This window comes from Rhamphochromis longiceps, linkage group LG1 (assembly GCF_057381845.1).
Source record: "Rhamphochromis longiceps isolate RC_006_pf linkage group LG1, R_longiceps_female_GT1.1, whole genome shotgun sequence".
Taxonomy (NCBI): domain Eukaryota; kingdom Metazoa; phylum Chordata; class Actinopteri; order Cichliformes; family Cichlidae; genus Rhamphochromis; species Rhamphochromis longiceps.
This window is the reverse complement of record NC_140557.1, coordinates 6562630-6590609: the sequence shown is the minus strand read 5'-3', so window position 1 is coordinate 6590609 and position 27980 is coordinate 6562630. Positions and strand designations below refer to the sequence as shown.

General features: G+C 38.7%; 1 protein-coding gene across 2 annotated transcripts; it reads right to left on the bottom strand.

Annotated features, from left to right (window-relative positions):
- Positions 1 to 447: 447 nt before the first annotated feature.
- Positions 448 to 26220, bottom strand: rhpn2 (rhophilin, Rho GTPase binding protein 2). Of its 2 annotated transcripts, none has more exons than XM_085415142.1 (15): positions 26028 to 26220; positions 21334 to 21449; positions 18276 to 18404; positions 13232 to 13307; positions 12175 to 12252; positions 11765 to 11889; positions 10810 to 10976; positions 8896 to 9083; positions 8539 to 8695; positions 6850 to 6969; positions 6550 to 6744; positions 6015 to 6091; positions 4500 to 4646; positions 3279 to 3434; positions 448 to 2605 (listed from the first exon to the last, which is right to left on the bottom strand). In XM_085415142.1, exons 1-15 carry the CDS (start codon positions 26091 to 26093, stop codon positions 2339 to 2341), a joined length of 2064 nt encoding a protein of 687 aa, XP_085271268.1. In that variant the 5' UTR covers positions 26094 to 26220; the 3' UTR covers positions 448 to 2338. The 2 variants fall into 2 exon arrangements, with proteins under 2 accessions (XP_085271268.1, XP_085271294.1); XM_085415168.1 differs by having other exon boundaries at positions 6045 to 6091.
- Between the last annotated feature and the right edge of the window lie 1760 nt (positions 26221 to 27980).

Below are 27980 nucleotides of genomic sequence, written 5' to 3'. Positions count from 1 at the left end.
TTACTTTCCAACATGAAAAACAGAGTTATTGTAATAAATGGGGGAAAAGTGTAATCTTTGTTTTGTTCTGCTTCTTAGTTTAAAAAAAGCAAACAAAACAACTTTGCCTTAGGAAATGTAGACAAATAGTGACTAAAGTCAACACATTGGTTCCTGCAATATCTACTTTTCTGATTAACATAAAGCTGGAGAGAATTTTATCTTTCCAGGGCTATGTTGGAACTAAAATCACAGAGATGAAGAAAATCTGTGAATAAAATTTAACCACATGGTATTTCTTTTCAGTTTCTGTGGATTAGGATGTCATATGATCCTGGGCTAGACGTTCAATAGTTAAAAGCACGAGTCTTGACTTGGCGTGTATGTGGTCAAGACTCATTCCACGCATTCCCGACCTGATTGGTAACTGGAACCACAGACAGAATTAAAGAATTTTATCTTTCCATGTGTTTTATTCCTTTTTATTGTCATTTGAACTCATACAAAGACTTATCAACACAGAGCTATGCAGGACCAAGCACAGAAAGGAACAAAGGCAACCTGAAAGCTTTAGAAAAACCAGGTACCATAAACCTCTGCAGATACACTAAGGCATTTAGAATTATTAGGCACTGTAACATGAACACAAAGATGTAAAAAAGATGATCCTCTGCATCTGTTAGTACACTTAACAAAATATGAAGCATTCACTGCACAGACTTGTTACACACTCGGTGAGGCATTTTCCTTCATGATTTAGCATAAATGGCACTTAAAAGAAAGTAACAGGTAAACAGTAAAGAATGTTACGTCTTCTCAGTGAAACTGCTTAAAAACATTTAGAATTTAAAACATTGAAATGCAGCAATATATAAGTTCGCTAATGGATTAAGCAAGGCTAGTAAAATACATTCATTCAAGAAACAAACCAAGGACTCTCGCGTGCAAAACAACATTCACAACTTGACCATTCACAAAGTAGCTCTACAACCTACAGCTTACAGGTAAATATATATTTGTGTTTTTTATTACATAAATAATTTGATTATCAAATGTGTATAAGAATCTACTTTGTAGATAAAGAGAAAGTCCAACACGGCAAAGTGTCAGTAAAATAGGGACTGTGACTAAGATAAAGACAGGTAGATAAAGAGTAGAAACCCAAATGTGGGATTCGATCAGAGTCACTGTAGGGTGACTGGCTGTCCAAGTGATGCAGGAAAGTCATCAGTCTGCCCACATTCTTCCCTTCTACAGACATAATAAACTTTAACTACATCAAAATTCACATCAATAAAACACAGGTCATGCTCTTCTTAGGGAAGCGGGTAGGATGAATCACAAGGGTAAATGATACATCCTTGTATTTCTGGAACTTGGAGGCATATTGGTCTGTGGCATAACTGGTACATTAAGCAAATTTAAAATACCAATATTTGTGCATTTAAAACTGTGTCCCAGGAACGGCACTCAGCAGAAACAACAGTCCTCAAAGACTGTCTCACAAATACAAATGACAGTAATACATAGCCATGGTACACATGATTTTTTTTTAGCAGCTTATAGAATATTGCATTCATCACACCCCTCTTCCCAGACATAAAAAAACCCTCCACTATACAATTAGCATTCCCTCAATCACTGTTTAACATACTGCAACATAGTTTATTAAATTTACATCCATAAAATCCATGAATTTTAAATCCCGAAACTGATCAGCAGCCACTGATTTCTACAAAACTGTGGCAATAAGAGGATTCCTTCCCACATACAGTATGCACAGCTATGCTCACTGTGTACAGCTCTGTACACAATGGCACTAACAAGGGAGTGCTTAACCCACAATCAAATCACTGCCTTTCAGTCAAGCAGAAACTGGGGCTGGGTGTGTTTGCACCACTTTGTTTTCTTCTTCGATTCGTCTGGAGCATGTTTTTCAGAAAAAACAAAAACAAAACACTGAAATCGCAGCTTAACTAAGAAGCCAGTCTCAGTGATCTGTGCGTGTGTGTGTGTGCGTGTGTATACGTTTTAGTTTTTCCGACAGTGCAGTTTTACTGTGCTGTACATATACTGGAATGGCACTAAATGCTTTTTTATTGTGTCTGACGTACAGTGCAACTTGCATCAGATACAGAACTGTGCTGGGAAAGCACCCACATACCATCACGTCCACCAATATACAGTATTTGGCACAGCCACTTTCCAAAGCAACATACTACATACACTGCTGCTTAGTATTCCAGTGGAAACACCAAAGGTCACTGATAGTACACAAAACAGGTCCAGTATAGGTACAGCACAGTACTGTATACTGGGCTCAATATGCGTACTGCAGACAGTAACAGCTGCAGTTAGCTCAGTAGAGGCCACTGTCATTGTTGTAGGAGCTGGAGCTGGGGAAGGTGGGACAAGGTTTATTCCAGGGCAGAGCGCCGGCCTTGTCTGCTGTGGGAAGGCTGAGGGTGCTGGCACTCTTCATCTTGTTCTTTAAACCCCAGCTGAGGAATGATGACTTCTTGGCTACTTTGCGAGACTTGGAGTTCTTGTCATCTTCATTATAGGCCAGACAAATCATGGAGTAGGTCTTAGGCAAGTTTCCACAGAAGGTTGCACTCTTGGTAGGCTATGGTACAGACAATGAAAATGACATTTAGTAAAAAAAAAAAAAAAAAAAAAAAAAAAAAAAAAAAAAAAAAAGTGTCAGTCAGGATTTTGCAGAGTTATTATTTATTTTTTTTTTACACTGCATACCAAACAGTCCTAATTATTTCATCAGTCAATGAGTTATTGATCAGTTGTTAATATCCGAAATCATGAAAAAAAAAAACTATTGCGAATAGTTATGAGGGGTTGCAAAACAAGTACAGAATAAATACATAACCTAATGAAGTTTACCACCTTTTAAATACTTGTAGAAGTGCATTACTTTTTAACATACTTTCATATAGTTTCTTAATTTCACTGAGGCACTGTTTCTTTCCAAATCATGCCACACTGTGGATGAGTTTAAACCTCAATGATTTTAGCTCTTTGTCCACATGTTTAGGCTACTTGGCTGGTGAACTCACACAGCAGTAATTTGTTTTAAACACACACGTAGGTCATAGTCAAGGTCCTGTTTCTCATGGGAAATGATATAAACCATTTACACTGATACCTCCAAGGAGAAATCTAAAACTCTGGACCGAGCAATCACTTTGCACAAAGACCAATTCTGCCGTCACCATTTGTTAATCAAACAAACCTGCTGATAACCTTTCCCTAAACACATTGGACAAAACGAGGGCCTTGCATACCATGGCAGTGCTGTTGTCCATCATGCTGACCACCTGGATATCAATCCCCTCCTCATCCATGTCCTTCAGAAGTCGCATCATGTCACTCACGCTCATCCACTTGCACTCTGTGTCACCCACAGCAACAATGTAGTCACCTTCTTTGAGGCCATCAGCCTGGGAAAAAACATGACAAAGAAAATTGAGTTACAGGGTGAAATGTCCTGATATTGTAGAAGAGTAAACATTTACAAGTCATGTTGAACTACTTTCCTTCGACTCCCTTGAGGCAGCTACAATCAGCCGAAAAACAACTGAAGTTTAGTCTAAAGTGGGGGTTATTTGGGGGGGTGGGGTTTTTACGCCTTATTTTTTTCAGAAGGCATAACTCATCATTAGCGTGCTGCAGAGCACTCCACTAACATGATTTCACATGTGTCTACCTTATAATGTGATCCATGTCCACCTAAGATAGGTCAAACACTAATGACCCAGCAAGTTCTAAATAAAAATCCTATTTAATGCAGTATTTAAAGTTATGAATAGTCTGACCTAGTTATCTTATGCAAGACTACTAATCTGTTTCTCTACATAGCTTGCAGGGCCTAATAAAAGTCTGCTCTTTGTCAGCACCTCTTAATGAGCTGTCAGACTGCTGGCTTGTAGAGAGTAAATACTCCCTGATTCTTAATTAAATTAGTAGTCAGAGTAGCTGACAAACAGGAGGAGGGGAAGGCCTCCAAACATTCTTTGAGGCTGAAATCCTGTTTAGGCTTCCAAGAGTGACTTTATTTAATCAAAGGCTCATTGAGTAGATAAGATCGAAACGTATTTGATATTCTGCATGGAAGCACAACTGAAAATTCAAGCTGTTAGATTTTCCACAGCAAACAAAGCTACGTCATGATTGTAATTAATATCGAGAAACCTATGCATCTGATTTTTAATCAAATCTGCCAAGAGCACCAAAAGTGGCCAAAAGATATCTCTCCTGTGCTCTAAAAACAATGTACCTTGTAAAATTAAGATGAGAACAGATATGCCAACCAGTGCGTGATCATAATTTAACAGAGTAATTTCAAAAAAGGAACTTCCAAAGGACTAATGCATTAATTATGAATTACATAGAAAGTTAATAAACCATGTAATGTTGATTGTTACATAGGACCACACTGACAGTCACCTAAAATCCTGTATATCTACTCCTGTTCATTCAGTGGTAGGAAATAGAGTTTAACTCACAGCAGCTGCACAGAGAGGGTCCAGTGAAACCACCTGAACCGGTGAGTCTCCTTTCAGTGTGAAACCCAGGTCTCTGTCATCTGAGCGAACCCGTATTGTCCGTGGGGCAGTCCACCGCTGCTTGGCAGAGAAGACTGACTGCGGGCCCTGTGCGGAGACAGAATGTGGATGCTGGGATTAATAAGGCTACAGGTATTCTTGACTTAAGAAGATAATATCCTGTTGAGTTTGATTTCAGTGAATGCTGCGGGGGAAACTGAAAATCCAATATAATGTCTTGGCTTGAGCCCTTAATACTCACATATTTGAGCTATATTACTGTAGCAGTAAATGCCAGGTAAAGGGCCAGAACGGTGGCTACAGTCTTGTGTATTACCACTTCAATTCAGAGGAGCTGGAAGTCATATGACTGAAGAATTAATGGTACCTTTCACACAACTGAAATTTTTTTAGCAAGGATGTCATTTTTCTGTATGATTAGGCAAAAAAGGCAGTGAATCCTTTGAACAAACTGACACTCATGGAAAACCTTCTCAAAATGCTGTAGGTGTTATGCATCCATCCTTGAAAGTTGATATTTCCAATAATACTTTCCATTTAGGCTGCCCGTCTCTAACACACTTGTTATCTGCTGGGAAAATCTCTCCTCCATTGAATCCTGACACTCAGTTGTACCTAGTACCAAGACGACTCTTATCGCACTGGCTTTAGTAATCACCAGAGTGATTGTTCAGCGAGATGGTGCCAGATTAAGCTTTTCAGTCCCACATTCCTCTTCATATCTCTGGGAATATGTTCTTGCTGCTGTGACTGCTTTTGTAACTGGCACCAGACAGGTACTTATTCACCTACTACTGGAAATGTCAGCTGTGACCCAGGCCCCCCTTATGAATGATTTCAGCTTTTTTAAACATCCCTTTCAAACAAAGTGAACAGAAGATTCCAGGGTTAGAGAGAGAAAATTTGTTAGTCACCCATCCCCCCTACCTCTCACCACCACCATTTATGAAAGGTACAGGAACATTACTCAATGCATTTAGCATGAAAGACTCCGCACTTGGAATGCGAAAAGTTTGGGAGTTACAGGAAAATGAAGTCAACCTTCAATCTCAAGGTAAATTCACCAACTTCAGTAGAGATTTTTCCTTCAACAGAAGCAGTGAACTGTAAAAAGTTCTATTTTCTCATCTCCCTTTAAAATACCACATTAACCATGAGCAGACTTAAAGCAAGGACCAGCACCTTTGTCCATGTTTAGTGTTAGTTTTGCATGAGTCCAGAAAGGTTTGGACACATCAGAGGAGTTTTCATGTGCCAAAGCTTCCAGAAGACTCATCCTTGGTTGGGTGTATTCAGAAACAACAAAAAATACACTCTGGGTGTTAAAATAAAATAAATAAATGAAACTTTTTAGGACAAAACACAAATCCAGAGGCATTTAATGTCCTTTAATGAATAGACCAGACCAACAACCATGTATGAAATGTGCGAGTAAATCGTTAGTAACCCACGTACCAGCCTCTGGAAAAAGTCGATGACTTTCACCTTTGCAGCTGCGGGAAATTCCATCTCTGCTTTGTGTTCTGTTTTAGCTATAAAAAGAGAGTAACAAAAATAAATTTATCACTCTATAATGTTTACCGTCACAACCACATTTCAACTGTTAAGAGAGATGGACAGGGAGTTGGCAGTATAAACATTACATCATCTCTACTTGGAAATAAATGCCACTTATCAAAGCTAACTGCAGCAGGTGTGGCAGACAATGCAGCTCCCTTTTTATGAGCAGTTTCCTGAGAGACAGTCCTCCCAAATCAACACAGTGTTTTTGCTTCGCTTTAGTGCCTTTTGTTAGTGTTAAGTGTTAGCTGTGGTGACACTAAGGTGACTGTTCGGTTTCTGTGATTACCAGAGGATGAATAGCTTTCACCTCAGTGACATTTATTGGAGACTCATTGACTTTAAAATCATTGACAAACTTGTGTTTCCTTGCATATATTTTAACTCTTATTATTATAAATTATTTAAAAACTAAACAAAAACAACTCACAGATGATTTTTGGGGCCTCCAAATAATCAGTGAACTCTTCTTCATTTTCATTTTCACTCTGCTTGTTGACTGAGCGCTGGTGACTGGCTTTTAAAATTTCCTGCAGGACCTCCAAGTTGTTGGTATTCTTACACAATCCATAAATCCTCAAAGCCTCCTCATGACCGAAGATGGCACGACGGATGTGAGCTTTACCTGCAGAGGAGGAGAAAAATTCATCAAGAAAAGTGAAGAAGACAATAAAAAGGAAAGGAGGGACTGAGATGAATAGGCAGAGCTATTTTGTTCCGCTTATTTTACCAATCCGCTGACGTTCATCTTTGTTCTTTAAGATGTCCAGAGCAGTGCATCCCTCAGGAAGGCTATCATACACCTGTGACAAGGTCTTCTCCTGCTTGTCCTCATCATCGCCCGGACCCACTGAACACACAGAGAGCAAAAGAAAAAAAGAAAAAAATTAAGCAACTGGAAAACTGTTTTATATCTCTCGTTTTAAAGCATAAAATACAAGCAGAACTATTGATAATGCTTTTGATTATTATGTGGGGTCTGCATGCTCTCTATCAGTACTCCAGCTTTGCTCCACAGTCCAAAGATCAAAGTCAAAAGTTGACAGTAGGTGTGAATGTGAGTGTGAATGGTTATCGTTCTCTATGTGTTAATCCTGTGAAAGACTGGTGACCTGTCCAAGGTATATTCTGCCTCTCACCCTATGACAGCTTAGATAGGTTCCCTGCCCCCAATCCTGAATTGGACAAGCAAATGAATGTTTTAAAAGAAGTTTTGAAATGCAATCTTTGTTCATATATTCCATAATTCAATCTTCCTTTTCTGGTTCACTGGATTTTAAAGTTTTAATTAAATCTATTAAACCAAAAGCATCCGGAAATATCTTTTAGCTTCCTGAGTTTTCTGCTTAGCAGAGACAGTATAGAGAATTTATTTGGAATCGTTTGTGATTAATCTGTTTACTACAGCAATCTCAATTCAGCCCTGCTCTGTAGTCAAGGCCTCTCTACAGTCCAGTGGTTAATTGCTCTATTCTCCGTGTTCACACAGGAATCTGTTAATGAGCTGCCAAACCCAAAGCTGCTTCGTTTCGTTGTTTCCTTTATTCAGTCTCGTCCCACTCTCAGAACCATAGCCACCCACTCTGCTCTATTTTGTTTTTGATTTATTCATTTCCAAATGTACATGTAAAGTACAAAAGGAAAAGAATAAAAACATACAGCGAAACAGTGCACATCAGTAGAAAATTGCATTATGGAGTTGACATAAAGCTGGAGATAAGAAAATCACCTTTCCTTTCCCTCACACTCTCTCACTTGGTCCCATCTATTTATGTAAAGAGCAGTAAGAGTCTACATAACTGTTAATCCTGCAGAAGTATACAGCACTTACACTCAAGTTGGGGTTTTTTTGTTTGTTTTTTTTTATTTTTAAATCACCTCAGCTGTCTTTCTTTCCCTTCTCATCATGACCTCTTTTGCTGTCTTTTTTGGGACTCTTTACAATCGTGTGTATCTCTGTGCATGTGCATGTATGTGTGTGTGTTTGCAAGCATGGATCTCTTTGTGTGTCAGACAATTTGTGAGTATCCCCAAAGAGGCATTATATAAAAGCATCCAAGATGGCTGTGGTACAGGGACGTAATCTGACATGACCAACCCAATGGCCCATACAGCACTTTAAGAGATCAGATATTCCAGAGAGCTCAAGAGGCAGCCCAAATCCTGTTACATCCAGCCTTGAACTGCTGTACACATTAACAACCAAGAGCCAAATATCTACTACACACAACCCGCATGAAAACTTACTAAAGGAGAAATGTATTAACAGTCTTTTAACATAAACAGTTTTTTCAGGTAAAGAATACATTTGTGTTGTCTAAGCAGAACAACACAACAGCATTTTTTTTATATGTATCTATGAAGAAATAAAAACTTCCTCCCAAATCCCACTGAATCAAAAATTTGAATCTCTTCTTACACTGGTGGTCCAGCAGTGCTGAAGCTACAAAGTAGTGTGCCATGGAGCGGTAGTGGTTGGTTTTAATTTGTGACATGGTGGACCAGAAAAATGGCACATTGTCTTTTACTGGTGTCTGGATCATGCACTGATGGACTTGATCGTAGATTTCTGAGACCTGGCAGGAAGAGGATGATAGAGTTACATTTAAAAGTGCATTAAAAGCACCAAGACAGGTACAAAAAATAAAAAGAACTGTGGCGACATTATCACTTTACATTCACTTTAAGTACAGTAGATCTTTGTAAGTCTGGAGCAAGAACAAGAGTATTACTTGTATATAATGTGAGGACTATGTGTGGCTTTTCTGAAGTTTACCTTTGCAGCCTCTTGTGCAACTTTCATCAGAGAGTAAAACTGGTTTCGGATGCCAGGCAGTGCAATCTTCTCAAACAAGCACTCCTGAGCCTGAGCAAGCATCAGCCGAATCAGCATACTGAGCATGGCTGGACTCATGTCGTAGCTGGGAGTGTGGGTGAAAGTCTCCTTAAGGTTATTCAAGACACCTGGACAGGAAAGAGCAGTCGGCACAAGTCGAAATCTAATTAGTCCAAGGAAACTACAATTAGTGCTAGTTATTTAAATCATCAGAGACTTAACTGAGAAAATAAGAAGAAGAAAGAAAAAAAAAAAAAACTAAATTACTCCTACACTACATGGAAAATTTCCAGTTTTGGGTTCTATTTTGAAGCCTGCAGGGAGAAAGCCTGCTTTCTCTTTTCCAGCCTCAAGTCTGGGTCAGCTACATAACAAAAGCCACTTTCATGTAATCTAAGTCGTCATGTAATTCCAAGGCTATAATGGTAATTTCAGAATAGAACCTCTCGTTTGGGATTTGGTTGACATGAGCTATATCTGGAACATGAGTATTTATGTATCATGGCTAGCCCACATTTGACTTCTACTGTCAAAAATTTACTGTCAAAGTTTGATATTATAGTTAATAGATTGGGCATCCGCCATCTCTCTCTCTTTTTTTATCAATTACTTAATTAAAAGAAAGCATATATTTTGCTAGTCCACAAAACAACAGATGTGGTTCTGCTGGTACTTTAACCCCAAGTACTGACACCCTTTTAGACAGATGTTTTAAAAGGTGCACAGGTAGACCAGTGCCTTTTTGCTGTTAATATTATTTCAGCAAGATTAACTATATCTGTGTCTGTCTGTTAAACACTGAGCAAAGAAATAAACATTAAATTAATTCAATTCAGTTTTATTTATATAGCGCCAAATCACAACAACAGTCGCCTCAAGGCGCTTTACACTGTACAGTAGATCGTACAATAATAGATACAAGTTACTTTGGAAGAAATAAGGCCATGTCCACTCCAGCTAAGAATTTATGCCTACTGTTTGCCAGATAAAAACCTGGCAACAGTGAGTTGCAGACAGCTTAATAACAGAGCAATGCCTCAGTACAATTCGCATAAAGACTTGGCAACTCCTACAGTAGCTGGCTTCTCTCATTCACATCACCTTTTGCATCCTTGGCTAAAGAGCCCTGCAGCAGTTGCGCTACACCTAGCTTTCCTGCCTGTAAACTCCCAGCTTGGATTACTACAGGTTCTTGGTCACAATGTTCTTCATAATAACATAATTGTTTTCCTTCACACAAGCCTAAATTAAAGCCATCAAAGCAACATAGTTGAAGCAATATCCAGAGCTATAATTATAGAGCAATACTGCCGACACTGCAAAGTAAATCTATCACGAAACATTCTGAAACCTTTGAGGGTTGGACAGTCTCTTCATGTTTTTGGTGCTTCCTGGAGCTCAGCCACATGACAAGAAACATCTACATTCATTCTCCGTCACGGAACAGAAGTCAGGGTGGAAGCTGGCCAATATTCTAAAAACAAAAATGTACTGCAGTGGTAATACTTTTCTGAGAACTGTGTTATCAGAGAAGCACTGCACGAGGGTGAAAAAAAAAAAGTCTTTAGCTTTGAATGAAACCCTGTGCCTGGCGCTTTTTCAGCAGTTAAAAGAAGTTCTTGCTGTCACTATTTATTTATTTTTTCATCTTGGCTTTCTTTTCTTTTCTTTTTTTTTTTAATATCTGCTCCTTTTACTCAAAGATTCAGCTTTCGGTAGCAGTGTTTCAGACTATAGAGGAACAAAGATAAACATAACTTTAAGAAACAAAAGTCTGACTGTTGGCCTTAACACAGGCTGAAAAGAGAGAATTAATATGACTGCAGATCATCAGTTCATCACGTCTCTGCATACCTGCAGCTTTCTGGAAGGAAGAAACAGCCTCCTCCAGGCCAGTTAGTGTCTGTCGATTAGCACGGGTACCGAACTGAGAGTAGAGGGCGGCCATGTTGAAAAGGATACTGGCCTTCTCTAGTGACAGGTTTTGTTGACATAGTGGCACTCCTGTGAAGGAGTCATACCTAAAGGAAAGTAAACACAACATTAATGTGTTAAAAAAAAAAAAAAAAAAAAAAAAAAACTCATGAAGATAAACAGTCCAAAGAATATGAAGTGAAAAATATTTTTAGCAGCAATATAACAGCCTTTATGTCACACTTTGTGTGTTGTTACATTTTAATGTAACAGCATGTATATCATATTCTTGTCTATATCACTTGTTTGAAATGCTTCAAATTTGCTTCACAGCTAAAGCTCTTTAAAGTCTTTGAGCTCTTTATCTGTGCATTTATCTTTGCTAGAATTTTCAATTTAATTCAGTAGCAATGACTAACATAAGTAGCATGACTAACACGCAATAAAACCTCTCTGAAAAGAATGCTTGCACTTCATTGAGACTCCTTTGTGACTCTTGAGTGTGGAATTCTTATAAAATCCAAGACAGGATTTGTCATCTGATATCACTGATAAGTTAATATGTCTCTCAAGCCGTCTACTGTTTTGCTTTCTAAACAGGATTTCTCTTCCAGGCTTGATACATGACGAAAAAGCAGCAGGAGGGGAAAAAAACCCCCAAAAACTGCTGTCAAATGTTTCCTTTTTATTTATTTCATAAGGAAGTTTCCAGTCGAGTCACACCAGCTGACATGGTTTCAGGAAAGCACAGGTGTTCATGGCACCTCTTTGCTTACTTTGAAGTCACTGGATATAGTCTCACCTGTTTCCTTTCTGTCAGAGGTTAGAAAGACAAGGTGACATTTGCACTGCTTGCTTTGTCCGTTTTGCTAATTAGGAAATGACTGCAGTGTACCATGTGAAGAAGATGCCCGTCTGTCTGGTTGGGGAGAAGAATCGGCTCTCTATCAGAGGAAGATGGCTGTAGTATTTTGCAAGCAGCTCCACCCCGGCCTCACTTCGACTTGGTGTTCTGCATGCCTAGGATATGTAAGACAAAAGCACATGTTCACAAGTGGTGAACGAACACAAAAGACCATCTGTTTTCTGTGCTACTCAATCATTATCATCTCCAGTGTATTTGGTAGGTGGCAGAAATGTCAAGAATGATCTCTCACTCTACCTGTAAACTAAAATGAAGTGAACTCCGCAGCTAACTGCACAGGAAATATGTTTTTGTAGTTGACCCAGCCCATAAAAGTTCAAGTCAAAGGATTTCATGGTTTTTTCCGTGACAGACATGAATAATGGGTATATTAAACACACCTGTCGCAGGTCCATGAAGTCAGCAATCTCATCTTCAAAAGTCTTCCCGTCTTCACTATAGTGCTCCAAGATAAAGTCCTATAAAAGACAGAAAGACAAAAATAAATAACTAAATAAATAAATAAATCAGCATGTAAATACAAGTTCTTTTTAGCATTTAGGAGCTTAAGTTAAGCATTCAATCTGTTGGTTACACAGTGGTTTTTCTCATACCATCACTAAATAGTACAAAGAAGACAACCCTGTGTTGTGTATGCTGGAGAGAATTTCTTTTCTCTCTGAGCCAGCCACATGTAGGAGAGGCTCCATCAAATTTAAAGCCATATTGTGAATACCCCCATTAAGGAGGATTAACTGGAAAATGTTTATATGGATGAATAACCTTTATCTTTACTGGAATACACCCTTTACTGTCAGGAGAACTTAGGTTTCTTAGAATTTATTCATGAGAGCAACTCTTTGTACTTGGAAGCTTTTTGAATAAGGCCGCAGGTCATGAAAACTGAGGCACGATTTCAGTCAAGAAGTAGAGCAGAATTAACGTGCTCGGAGATCTTTGTCAGAAAACGTCTCACATGCCCGTCAACAATCCGAAACAGGATGCGACACAACATAAACGTGCCAACTATGACATTTACAAGCGGGCTTACCCCGTTTACGAGAGTTCAACTTGTCTTTATAACTAGTGACCCACTTTTAGCTTTTTCCTGATCAGGTGATGTCCTGGTCCTAAATGAACATTCAGTGACATGACATAGTAACGTAACACATACATGCGACAGACAATATGACTGAAATACGTAATTCAAGGATACTTAGTTTCAAGGATATATATGTAAACATGCAAACTGAAAATACTGCCTACAAATATCAGTTTTTTTTTAATTATTATTATTTGTAGCTCCATACCTATATTCCTGTTTTGACAGAAATTATAATACAATTTTGTTTAACTGATGATCAAAAGTGGTGTTTTGCATGTACTCAAGTATGCATTTCTGAAAGCACAACACAGTTTAAGAATGCCAAGTAGAAACTTTTGAGGTTTCTTTTGTACCTTGAATGGAGTAGAGAAGTCAACTTCTTTTGTTTCCTTCAGGCCCAAAGCAATGAGGGGAATGTTGGCAGAATCTCTGAAGGCAACAAAGACAAATATGTAGCTGATCTGTGTAATCCATATGATATAAATTCCCAACAAAGCAAACACATGATAGCAGGACAGCAGGACCTTTCATTTTTTTTAAAAAGGGACAAAATATTCAATACAAGTAAGGACAAATAGAAAATATACCAGTGCAACAGATTGATGGTTAAAATCTTAGCTCAAACGGCTGCAAAACCTGTTTGCCCAGCACGGGGATATTGAGTTCTATAAGATAAAGCCATAAACATGTTTGTCTGAGTCTTCTATCAAAAGTTACAGCGATTTATATGAAGTTGTACAAAAACGCTTTCTTTCGCCAAGACAGTGTGTTTCTCACTGTTACATGCATTTGAATGGGAAACTCACCCGAGACAAAGTATAGGTTTTCATTATGTGAATAATTTTAAAATCTTAGCTCAAACGGCTGCAAAACCTGTTAGCCCAGCACGGGGATATTGAGTTCTATAAGATAAAGCCATAAACATGTTTGTCTGAGTCTTCTATCAAAAGTTACAGCGATTTATATGAAGTGGTTGAAAAACGCTTTCTTTCGCCAAGACAGTGTGTTTCTCACTGTTACATGCATTTGAATGGGAAACTCACCCGAGACAAAGTATAGGTTTTCATTATGTGAATAATTTTAAAAAGACGTCTCTATGGTTTGTGTGAATATATATATCCAGGAAACACCCTTTGAAAGCACACCAAGCCTTAGTGGGTATATGAGGTCAACACAGTTAGATTAGTAAATATTAAATCACACTGGTCCCATTAGTGACAGCTTTGTTGTTGAGAAAGTTTAGTTTCATAGGAGGTACTGTACAAAAGGATTAGGCAGATGGTGTTGTGAAAAATCTGTTAGGATTTAAAGGTGAATGAGGCCTCCCATGTCCCTCACTGTTGATTAATTATTCAGGAGTTGCAGCTTTGCTTCAGTCTGTCTTTCTTCTAGCTACTAGCAGGTTTTAACCTCCGATTATTGCAGCCTGGCAAATAGTAAACAGAGGCTGCCATAAAACACACTGTTTTGATGTCAGCTACAACCTTAATGGTTTGGAAATTTTCTGGTTTTATGGGGGTCCTTGTTAGTGACAGATGGAAAGCAAGTTCAGCTTGTTATCAGCGCTGAGGGACTATAACCTGACAGAAACCTGCTGCTAATCACAGAGGCATCATTAAAAACAAAAAACTAAACTCTCTCTTTTCCTCAAAGCAAAATAATGAGCTGTTATTAAAAATTGTATTTAAAAAAAAAAACAACAACAAAAAACACCCGCTTCTGGAATTGCCTGATACAAACTTCAGGCTCAAAACCATTTATGTTTAAAAGGATTAATTAACAATCTCAGACCTCATAAGAGACATGATTTTCTCTAAATTCACATCAAAGGGAGTGGAGGTGAACTACTGTGCACTGTTATTGCAAAATACTGTTCTTTACACGAGATGTTCAACACTCAGTGATAAGACAGCATTCCTCTGGCATGCTGACGTGCCAGAGGAAAACCTCATTCATCAGTAACACTGGCAGAGAGAGAGAGAGAGGCTGCAGTGTAATCCATTAGTCCTTGTAGATGAGATCACTCTGGACTTTTCTCTGGCTTGGCAGAGATGGGTCCATGGGGGTTGAGTGCATCTGTTTCACAGGGAATCTGGAGGGAAAATTTTACAAGCCTCTCAGAGACTCGCTCCTCACACACACGCGGGAAACGGACAACAAGTAGTCAAGGGAAGCTGTGGGTTTAGCTACACAGAGCCAAGCACTTCTTAAACCGTTTAAAGCAAAAGGTTTCAGGCTGTTGCAATCTGTTCTGACTTCTTAGTATACACCGACTAAGAAGACCTCTTAACCCGTTTAACTAGAACATGTCAATGAGGCTAAGAAGTCAGTGTGTACTCAGTTTGGATATGTTGTTAGCAACCGGATGATGTTAATGAATACTAATCTTCCCTTAAGGAGGGACAGATGAAAACGTATATTAAAATAATGTTATAAAACTAAAAACGTGTGATTTTATGTGTTCAGAAGTGTTAACTTCATAAAATGATGTTATTAATATTAACTAAATTTATCTGAAGTTCTAAAACTCTGATGATATTTATTACTGAATTATTAAAGTATTTGCAATTGGTGTCAGAGGTCACAGCTGAGCTGAGCATCTGATATCTTTGTGTATTCTGGACAATAGACAAGAGCAAATTAGTCTCTCTTACTCAGCAAAAATGAATACGGTGACCTGCAATGCTGACATATTATCTTACTGTTTTCATTAGTAATCATTTTAATTCTGCTGATTCAGAAATGTTCTAGGAAAGTTCATGAACTTTGCACAAAGGAACTGGACAAATCAGCAACACTTTGGTAGTGTGACGAATCATTTACACTCATACATTGAAATAATGAGCAGTGCTAGTGAGTCAGTTTCATTTTTACTTCATAATCTATCAGTGATGAGCCAGATTTTTTTTTTTTCCTCAATAGGGCAATTCAGAGAACAGAACAAACAAATGTACATTACATGTACTGCCATCAGGCCACAGACTGTATGGCACTTTGTGTTATGCATTGCCTCATGCCACAAAGGAGCTGAATCTAAGAAATAACCACAGAAAGACACTATACAAAGGACAGTGGACTAGTGGGAAAGACTGTTGGAGACAGGTGTTGTGTTTCTGTACTTAAGAGTGAGGTTGTATTTCAGGCTGAGAGGAGGAGGCTAACTCTCCATTGTGGCTGTACAGCGTCATCCCTATGAGACACCTGCTAGGCAATGACACGAAAGGACTTTCTCAACATATCTAATATTCTCCAGTTTAGGCTTCCCACACACCTGTGCATAAGGCGCTTGTTGACGATGAGAACACTATGGACCTAAATGGGTTTTATTTTAAGCAGACCCACAATGACAGTTTCAGAGGTTTCCTATTGTGTGTGCCGTGAGCAGGTGCTTCTCTAATAGTCTGATAAGGAGACTGAAGAGAGGCTGTTTGTTCCAGCACTAATGAATCTGATCCCATGAGACTGATCACGCTGGGACTAACAATTATACTGAGAGGCAGCTGGTGAATTTGGAGGATCTAAATAATCTTAGTGGCTGATGCGTGAGGTTTTCTTGATGTTCACAAAGAGAAGGGTTTTTTTTTTGCATTTAAGCAAGATACAAACTACCACAAGCAACACAAGTGTAAAACACATAATACACTCAATATTTGCCTCCCTAGATTCCTAAGAGCAAAGTTCATTGTCCTCCCTGCCTGGTACCCTGCAGACAGGAAACCAAATTTATTACAACCAGGTTGAAGGCTCCTGGTGCTTACAGCACTGAGACTCTGCAGACCAAACAAACTAATCTGGGCTTACTGTGGAGCCAATATGAGTTGGCATTTTAGGTTTTATAAGGTCATCTGCAGATTTATGTCAGAAATTACAACACTGCACTAACTAGGTCTTTAGCTCAACAAATCGTTACAACAGTTTTTAGAATAGGAAATACACAGTTGGATATTAGAAGCATTACACCTTGTCACCTCAACAACCCTGTTAATTTGCTCAGTATTTTGTTGGGCAAGGATGGAAGGACATAGAGCTAACCCTAATAACAAATCATATGTAGCATAGACTACTCTACCTCTACTGGGTGTGCATTCTTTTCTTATTTTATTTTAGTTATGTTTTTTTTTGTTTGTTGTTTTGTTTGTTTGTTTGGGGGGTTGTTGTCTTTACACACAGAGTTGTGTACCATGAATTTACCTCCAGGCACTGACAGTAACGTCTTGAGAGATCCTAATAAGACACCCAAATATTCTGATACCATCAACCCTACCAGCCACACTGTTCTTTGAGAATGAGCATGTATCACTGATCACCACACATAAGTGGTCAGAATGGAGTGGGCAAGGTACTGGGTGAGCTAAAAACAATGCCACCGAAGCTTCCGATGGAACAAACTCATCAGTCAAAATTAAATCAGTTATGTGTTTTTGTTTTTTAATAATGATTACACTTCATATTTTCAAAATGGAAGACTCCACAGTTGTTTAATTTCTTTCTGGAATAAAACCTACCCCATGATTACTTTCAGTCACCCAATTAATATTCTTTACCCACAACTGGCTTAAACTTGTTTGGTTACTTCGTAGCCACGAGGAAGTGTACTATTTGCAGCACAAACAGATGCATCTTCAAATAAAAATCTGTCACCACTTCCTCATCAAGTCCTTTGTGTCTTGCCAAAGTTTCATTTACACGTGAGTGAGAGAATGATAACATGCATCAACTTCTTTTATCCAAACCTTATAAATATGGCAGGTGCATTTGGAAAGAAAATACTAGAATCTTTCACTGTCACACACCCATACAACACACACCTGACCGTCACACTGAGTGAGAGAATGCTTTTTGCCAGATGATCATCTTGGCTTGCATACAAATTCAACTCAGTGTTTCCTTGTTGTTCTGTGCATTGTGCAAAACCTGATATTCCAGTTTAACAACAACACCACTGTCACCACTTTTCCTCCTCTGTCATCAAGAGGCTTTCGTTTGAAAGCGTGCCAGAGCCATCTGTCTCTTGTAGGTTGTGAATGTGTGTCTGTTGTCTTACATCTCTATTTTAATAGTAATTCATAATTTTTCTTCGCGAGGTTGGATCAGTGGTCACCTCACCACAAGAAAACTGGGACCAAAATCCTTTGCGTTGAGCTCCTGGAGATGTGTGGACATTTTAGCATGATATCTATTTCACAGCCTCCTTACATGCACTTAATGTAAAACTACAATTATTCTGAAAATTGTAAGCAATTATAGCCTATTGCCAGCAGCTGAATTGCTACTCACAAGAATACTACCATCTAATGTGAGGTCATAAGAATAATAAGGTCATAAGTTCACAATTCCTTCATTCTAAAACCCTTGAACTGGAGCAGTAGAAAAGAGAGGAGAAACATTTGTACTTACTGGTTGTTCTGGTAAACCTCCACAGAGCTGTTGAGACCTTCCAACTCGCTCATCAGAAGCTGAAGGTTTGAGTTAACGTAGCTCAACTCCAAGAGAACCATTTCTTTCACCTTGCTATTGGATGTAGCCCTGCAAACAGGTGATTGTAGAGAGAGAAAGATTGAAGGGGAAAATGGAGAAGGAAAAAAAAAACAGATCAGCCTTGTTATTATCCATTCTGGCTCAGCCAAACCTCACTGCAGCTGATTATTAAAACAAGCGTGTCTCTTCTGGTATTCTGGACCACAGATCTGCGTCACTGCGGCCCACTGTACACTTGCTCTACTCTTCGGCACGCATGCTTGACAGATGTCTCAGACTATGTACATGTCACTACTGTAATAGGACTGCACAGAGGTCACCTAGGATCTGGTCAAGGACACGTGTGTGTAAACGTTAGTCTCAGATTTCCCTGCTTTTAAAGCCTAACCATTCTGAATGAAATACGCCTAGAAAGGAGACCCCTTTTGAATCCCACTAGTCATCAACTTCCATGTCACCATCTGCTTCTGCAACAATTATCATTACTTACACACATTTAAATGTTTAAAATGTAGTTCGCATTTTTTTAAGTTAGAAGGATCAGTGCACTAAATGTTCCATTTGCATACAGCTTTGTATACGTGTGTTCATGCAGGAAGTCTGGAACAAACAAATGGATAAGGTGTGAGCATTTGCTGCATAGCAGAGATAACCCTGCACCAATACCGCTGCATGTTTGTTAATGCTAACATGCATGCACAGAGTGGATGGAACCTTTGTTATGTAGAATTTATGTTACGTTGTCAGTATGTGAAAACAACCTGCAATTAACGTGCATTCATGGAGACACAAGATAACACACACACATACACTATGTTTATCTACGTTTTACAGTGGATCCTAACGAGTTACCCGTCAGTCATAATTAATGGGACACTCACACATACCCATCGTCACCTACAACCTGTCAGTCTCGAGACTGTTTAGAACGTATCTGTCACCTGATCTCCTTCTACCCTGTAATTACAGAGGATTGCATTTTTTAGACATGAAAGGTCACAAGTAATGAAGTCCTACAAGGCAGGGGTTGGAGGGGAAAAAAAAACCTGCTTAACCTAAGGGTAAAAAAGCAGGTACAAAATAACCACCCACCAGAATTAACCACAGTCAGGTTCAGTGGATTCCCTTTGTATGACATGAAGCTAATAATATCCAGCAGTCTGGATTTTGTTCAGGCACATTGTAAAAAGGTCACCACATGCTGGATTTTAAATCCACACTTTATACTCTACCACAGCCTGCATCACTTCCTGTTGGCCTGCTGAAGGGCTTCTGAGGAGTTTGGTCTGGGGAACAGATCATGGTAGTGGAGGAAGAGATCCTATGGTTTGGACAGAACAGATGTCTGCTAGCCCAGAGGCTATTATTAATATGTCATTTAAATATCTAATATCATCCTGCAGTGTGTGGGAATCCAACTGTATGCCAGCATCTGTGGTTGTCTCTATCCACTTCTTTGGAAAAGCTTTTTTACACTTTTGGCAGATTGGCAGTGTGCTGTATTTTAACCTTAGGGGCAGCTAGCTGGTGGAGTTTTATAACTAAACGCTTTAAAGGGCGACTCCACCAATTTTACATATACATTTTCATTTTAGTACAATAAGGGCTGCTATGATTGCCATCTGCAACTATAAAGCAAATGTGAAAACACTTTCAAATAAAAAAAATAACCTTAAACCCCTTGTTCCAAGTGGCCTGTATAGCAGGTTAATATACCTTTATCCTGCTAGTTTACAGTTGCTTCATTCAGTACTGACCAGGCAGGATGGTCTGTAAAGTTCCAATATTGGAAATTTAGATTTTTTTTTTTATCTTGTCTTGGTCTCTGCTGTTTTAATTTTGAGAAGAGAAGAGAGACAAGAATAGAAGAAAACCAGTCTGACCAGACTGACTTTTGCTGAAAGGGAGGAATGCAGAGCAAAGCAGAAGAAAAGAAAGCAGGCAGAGCATATAATGGGTGTCCTAGTGGGATAAGATTGCCAGGATATGCACACTCTCACACACTGAGATGGAAGAGCAGAGGTAGACCTTGGGTTAGATTGCATATGATTTAAGATCTTTAAAAAAAATAGAGCAGAGAGAATACCTATAACTCAGAAGTAAATCCATGCCGTTCTCTGGGCTGCAGGTGGGTTGGCAGAGGGAGAGACACATACAGACACACACATTTTCCTCCGACCTTGCCTGGTCAGAATATGTCAAGTACTAAAGGAATGTGCAGACTTCAGAGGCTGACGGCAGGCTTAGACAGACCTAAAGACCATGCAATAACTGTGGTATCCATGTACAGCAGTATTATCAGACAAAAGGAAAGATCTCTTATCTTGTGCCATCACAGTCATGAGCACAGTGATGAAAGACAATGATTCACTCTTCTAGAGAAAAGCAACCTTTCATCACAAGGTGCTTTCTGACATTCATACCACTAAACAACATCCTGGCTGTCAGAGTTGTAAACTCAGCTGGGGAAAGTTTTAGGCTTAATTTCTCACATCTTGCTCTCTTGATTTCTTATAATCACTATAATAAAATGGATAAAAGTAAAGCATAAAGTAAAGAGTTCAGTAGACCCTCCTTAATCACATGTCACTGAAGCTCTTTGTTTTCAGATTACAAGGAATGCTCCTCTGCGAGATTGTTATCTCTGACTACCATTTACCCTGTGTCATTTCAATTCTTACCAGTATAAATTCACAACAGCTCATGACAGAAAGACAAAAGTGAGGCCAGACATATCAACAGCAACAGTTCCCTGCAATGCAGTGACAAAGGCTAGCTACAATGATGTAACATATGCAAAACTACATGTGTGCTTGGATTCTTAAACCCATCATAGACTTTGCTCTCCTCTTTAAATATTTCCACTTTAGAATGAATCAACTATTACTTAAAAAAACATATCTACTTCAAGCACACACACACATGCACACAGTAAACCCATATATTAAGTTGGATGCATGTATCACTTTGCTCTTACTTGAGCAGATTCTCAGCTCCAGCCCTCATCCTCATCTGTTTGATAATCTGCTGGTTAAGACTGGCTCGTGTGTTCTGCAGTTTGCTTCGTCCAGTCTGTGCGAATGGGTTGCAACCCTGAAACACAGGAAGGAAAAATGAGTCAGCAAGAAAAAACCCCCCAACAAAAAACCCATCTTCTAAAAATGTAACAAACAGAAAAACATAATGCAACAATAGAACAGTTTTACATATTAGAGAGAAACATTGTTGGATGCCAACAGTAGCTTCCCTCTTTGCTCTTCTGTAAAAATTGGACAACTACAAAGCTTCTGATACCAAAAAATTTGTGCCTTCCCAGCAGATTCTGCACGTTCAAAACTTCAGCTTCAATTTACTATAAAAGATCTATTATATTATTACTTATTCAATGTGATAAAATACTTGACACTCTTAAGGTTTCAACATTTTTCTTTCTGTTAAAATTTTAGGGCTTTTACATCATTTTTAGTTTTTGACGTAAGAAAAAAAGCTTCACCTTATTATGTAATTACGTGTATCAATTAAGGTACCTGATGTCATTTTCCATGACTACACATAATGGACCCACATGAACTATAGCGGTACTACGTATCCTTGACTTTATCACAAACTTACCAATCTAAATAAGTTAAAAGGTTGTCATTCACAGCAGCTCACATAAACTGGCACCAGGAATTCATTCTCACTGACTCACTGGAGAGCAGAGGTGTGGTCTGTGGTTTATTTTGGTTAGTGAAAACAACGTGATGTGAAGAGACCAGTCAGCACAGTAAAACTAGTTAGATTACAGTGATCAGCATGGGACATCTAAGCTGAAATGATCTGACTCACTCTGAGGTCAGCAAAAGAATGAGCTTTAGTTTCTTTTGTAATAAGTAATAAATGGATAATATGTTTAATTTCTCTGTCCCGTTTTAAATGTCAACAATGAGGCACAAGTTTCGATTATTTAATTTTTTTCCATAACAGGGAGGATTCCCACAATCATGGTCAGCAGGGGAGAAAACAGTCTGAGTAAATTTTACCAAAAATTTCAGAGTAATGTTTAAATTACTGTTACACTGTACAATACAAATGAACATATCTACATAACAGCTGAAGATGATCTGTGCCCTGTACCTCTGATTAAGGTTTTGAATCTAACAGCCAAACTCCTCAAAAAACTAAATTAGTTACACCTGAGATGTGTAGTATCACCATAGCAACAACAGCATAATACCAAAGTTAAAATATTAATATAAACTTAGGAGTAAAAATACTTTTTGTAATGTAGTAAAGCTTTGAATGCAGTCACCATCTCTTCACTGATAATGTGACAGTCTCTCACTGCCTTCCCACTACCTAAACTGACTTAATTCACCTTATAAGATGTTGAGCAAAAGTTATATTTTGTAACAAAAACAGAACCCACACTTTAATTAGTTCACAAGACTGTCCGGAAATTAGATGTTTTGTTATGTCTGCCACAAAAACAGCTTAAATATTCTTATTCATTACAGTTTCTCCAAGTAAGGCTATAGATGTACGTGCTTCTCTGTCACACCTGCCAGATATTTTACAGATAACTAAGTCTCACGTCAATGTTGATCTCAGAGACTTCCTGTAAAATGAGTAAGCAAAGGTATTTGTCTTGAGAACAAATTTCAGCACTGCAGGTCAAGTGGCTTCAACAATAGTCACATTTAGCATAATATTTTAGTCACAGTATAATGTACTCTCGAAACCAGCCTGCCATAGTTATTTGGTTCATCCTGTTCAAACAGTTGAACCACCTGAGGGCGTAATGATTAACCAAGTCATGTTAACTACACAATAGAAGAGTACTGAAACTATCAAGGGTGTGGCAAAACACAACAGATAATTGTAGAATGACGGCAGGCTGAAGACGTTTTGTCCGGTCACGTCAATCGTGACATCACCAGCAGCAGTATGTACCAGGACAAAGGAGTGGCTCAAGTATGATAGCAACCATAGCAGGACATTTTTCTATGTATACTTTGTTACTATGCTACAAAACTTTTTGACATCCTATTAAGTGACACATGGAACTAAACCACTTGGCTGCTTATGCTGCTGCTGCCCTTACTAACCCACTGATCCGCACACTGAAGTGAGCCCCTCCTACCCACTGGCACACTTGAACAGAACAGTCTTTCTCTACAAGTGTTCAAAACACTTCATTAGAGCAAAACACAAAGGCAGCGCAGTCCATTACCATATCCATCAAACAGCAAATCAATCTGGTATTATATAACTGATTCTTCATAAAGAACATGTGGAGCATTAATTCATGGGATAGTTGGTTTATACAAGTGCTGATTAGGACTGGCAACGAGCCAGGGAGAGGCTTCAGCCATGACCCAGTTCTGGTAGCAACAGACTCACAGCTCCTGCTCGGTATCATTTAATGATGACATGAATAATGACAAGTTGAAAACTTGTATTTTCCCTAAATGACTCTTCACTCTGAATCCATTCCAAGTGTGCATACTGCTGTCAAACAATGTGTTCTTGTTTCAATTCAAAGACATGCATTTATTTCAGGGGAACTACTGCATGAGTAAATATTTGTTTATGGCTTGATCTCATTTGTCGTTTTCCAATACAAAAGTCTACTGAGGAAATCTAAGTGTGCCTCCAAGTCAGCTGAGCTTGTCTGGTTTGTGAACCAGGACACATGTTGTCAATTTGTGTCTGTGGTCTGGCTGAAGGACACCCTCAGGCCAGATGCTACGTCAATCCTCTCACTGGCCAAGGAGGATAAGGAGAAGAAACATGCCTATTCGGCTTTTTGTTCTGCCATCTTTCCATTCTGCAGCCCAAACAGTCGGACACCAGCCAGCTGGAGGTGAAACGGTGGAAGGCTAGGACGGAAGCCCCGAACCACAACAGCTCCCTGGAGCATCCACTGGAGCCGGTGAGGCCTTGTAAATCATTACACTCATTTTCACTCAAGAGTGAGAGAGAAGCTCAAAAATGGAGGCAAAGATCGACTCGACTTCACTTAGTTAAAATTTGACCCAAAGTTTCCAAATTGCAAATCTCTTCAGCGTGACAAAATGAGGGCACAGAACTCATTGTGTGGTTTTAGCAAATGTGCAAGCATTTTTATGGCAAGGCCATGAAAGTAAAACACATGAATGTTCAATACAGAAATACACCGAACTAAAAGAAAGAACTTAAAATGAAATAGGTGCTTGTAATATCTGAAATGCCTTATAATAATAATAATAATAATAATAATAATAATAATAATAATAATAATATTTTGGAGGCTCTATAGTCTCCCATCATGTCTTGTGGCAGTGCCAGACCCCAGCTCCCACTGACCTTTTTATAGACAGAGGAAGTGCAACACAGAGCCTAAATCCAGACAGCGTTCAGAAGGGGATTTGGTGGGATTGAAAGAAACAAAGGCTGTGTTCAGATGTCCATCTAAACAAGCTTTTTCTATAAAAACACATTTCAGTTGTGGATACCAGTGTAAATGTAGAAGAATGAGACACAGACCACAGCATGGCAGTCAGGCAAGCCAATAAAAACACATTAGATAATCACTCTCTCACTGCCAGCTGCCTTTCTCATGACCTCAAACTGGACAGACTAGGCGCTCTGGAAAATGCTACAACCCCAGGTACTTGAAAAGGTGAAACCAGTTGGAGAGGTTTCTCTGCTGGTCCTCATGCAGGGTTTGTCAATTATTGTGCCATGACAATTCACAAGCCTATTTACAGCATGAAACTGTCTCAGTTACACTACAAGGGGTGCATTTTTAACCAAGTCCAATTTAAATATGTATCTTTTACATCACTCTGCTGATGAGGTTATTCAGATTACCTCCCAGGAACTGTGAGATACAATCATTATAAAGACCAAAGGTTTGCGCTTTACTTGGCTATCAATTTCTCTTAAATACAATGATCTTCTTTTTTTTTTTTCTTCAAACAAACCCAACCTGTTTCATGCCTCGGCAGTAAGGCTAAACTGACCAAAGTCCACCAGGAATGTCAACAAATTCTTTTAACTATCAATCATCCTCACACCTCCCTAACAACAAACAGGGAGTTGATTATGTTGATTGTGGGATATTTGGCCGCGGCTCCCAGTATCAACAAGTGCACGAAGTACAGCTATTCTGGGTGTAACACACACACACACACACACACACACACACACACACACACACACACACACACACACACACACACGGACACCTGAAGCTGACAATGCTGTGGTTTCTGCTGCGGCTGTTGGTGACAGATAAGGAGCAGCTTTTTGTACTCGAAAGACTGAAATCAAGCATCAACCTATCGATTTTTATTACATCTAATACACCAAAGAATAATTTACCATGATTAGTTGGTTTCTTTGGAAAAAATTAAAATGGAAGAAAAATAAAATAGCAACTAATTGCTCTTTAAATGGGAAGCGGAAACAATAAGTTGGATATAAAAAGGGGAGTTCATTGGGAAATGTTAATTGTCTTTAACATTAGCACAGGCCTTATTAAACGTTCGGTTTAATAAGTTAAAACAGTAGCACGTCAACAACAAGCCTAACCTTAAGTCACCATTTTTCCAGGTTAAACTTAACAGTATACGCTGGATACATTACTGTGGGGATACGTGTCCTGCTTTTGTTCTCAAAGTGGAAGGACGAGAGACAAAAACTCACCTTTTTGAAATAATTTTTGTCTCCGCCGCCGTCGTTGATGCCATTTGGTAAAAGAGCGTCCGTCATCCTGAAGGCACGCACTCCGAGAACCTCAAGAGGAGAAAAAAATGTTTTCTTTTTTTCTTTTTTTTAATTAACAGCTTTTAACAACAGGTGAGAACCTCTCTACACCACCAATATGCCTGCTGTTCTAACTTCTCTTCACTCAGTCAGAGATTTTTCCAGTAGGAAACCAGAAGCTCCGCCCACACAAACAGAATGGGTGGTGCTTTCACGGCCCAAAAGAAGCTCAGCGGAAGACACCTGTTTAGTTCAGGCTCTACGGAGTGCGTTATGTGAGACGGCTAGATATAAGATGAAATGCTGTTATGTAAGCGTGTAATAGTGAAAAGAAAAAAAAGAAAATATATCGGTCTTTTAACTCTTGTATTGATCTCAAAGTCATATTTATATTCTATTAATACCTGTGCCACCCTCATCTAAATTTCCCAGATCTGTCTGACCAAAGAAAATCAAATGTTGAGCTAATACAAAAGTATTACATTAACACATTAAGTATTAAAGTACTGTAACACTGTAAAATACTAGCAGTAGTAGTTCAACATAACAGTCGTTCGTTTTTCAGTTTCTATTTTTATTCTAAACCAATGGTTTGCAAAGTGACAGTTATCTATGTAAAACTATGCAAAATAGTTCCTTCAACATAAACCAATACGGAAATGTGACTTTGGCAACAGATCTGTTGTTCAAAATGTCCTACACACCAACACCGGACAAGGATATAATAATGTGTGAGAAAACACGTAAACAAAAAAACTAACAAACCTGAACCCCTGCGTACTACAGTGAGGACATCCCATGGTTATGCTATGTTTTGTTGAGCCATATGAGTTATTTATCCTCATAGAGGGAATGATTACTAAAAATTACAAAGCTGCTGTCATTCATGAGCTTTATTCTAGAATAAAACTTTTTTTTCTTTTTTTCTTTTTCTTTTTTAAACGGAACATGAGATGATGTGGCTAACAGCCTACTAGGCCACCTGGTGGTGTTGTTTCATTTTATTTTTCCACATGCTGATACAGGCTGTATGTCTTTAAGTCTAAGATGTAATACTTGGAAGAAATCAGTGTCTGACACATATTTCATTACATCACTATTATCACATGAATGATTGCCACAGTTGTGTCTCTTTCTTTAAGATTCTTTCTTTGAAAGAGAAAAATGTTACCCCTGGGCTTTTCTGTTTTAGAATTCCCGAACTGTATGAATTTGAATATGCAATATAGCGCCATATTATATCACAGCTTTCAAAAGTATATTACTTGAAGTTTATCTGTTTTTTAAATGCTAAAATAAAATAGTGAACGCAGTTTCCTTTACTGACATGTAGGCTGGCAGAAAGGGGGCATTCAGGGAAACAAGATGATGTGAAATACAAAAACAGACGTTACAATAAGTAGTGTGTGATTATGTGTGTGTCCTAAAACTCAGTCCCTGTGTTAACTTTAATTTTTGCCTGTGTCTTGTTTAAAGTTACCTCAGCAAGATTTGTTGTAGTGTTGCTGTCAGTAGCTGTCAGATGGCACATGTATGCAATACTAACAGAAGCCAGGGGCTTGTTTTACCAGTTCTGCATCTGAAACCCAGCCAACAGCTTACAAGGAACTTTCTATTTATATCTTCGGGGTTTTTTTTTTTAAACTGCAGACAGATTTTATAGTTAAGGGATTTGTATGAAGACAAACCAGACATTTGTATTGATGTTGGCTTGCATTAATTTACTCCAAGCTGTTGTTACTGTGTATTTGTTATTGTTTGTTTTTGTGTAGTTTACTTTCTCTAAATCCTCTGAAAGAAACCAGCACCCCACAGTTTCTTATGTTGTAAACATTTGTTGTTTCCAGCTTTGTTCATATGTAACAATTCCTTGTTCTGTAATTGTTGTTAGTG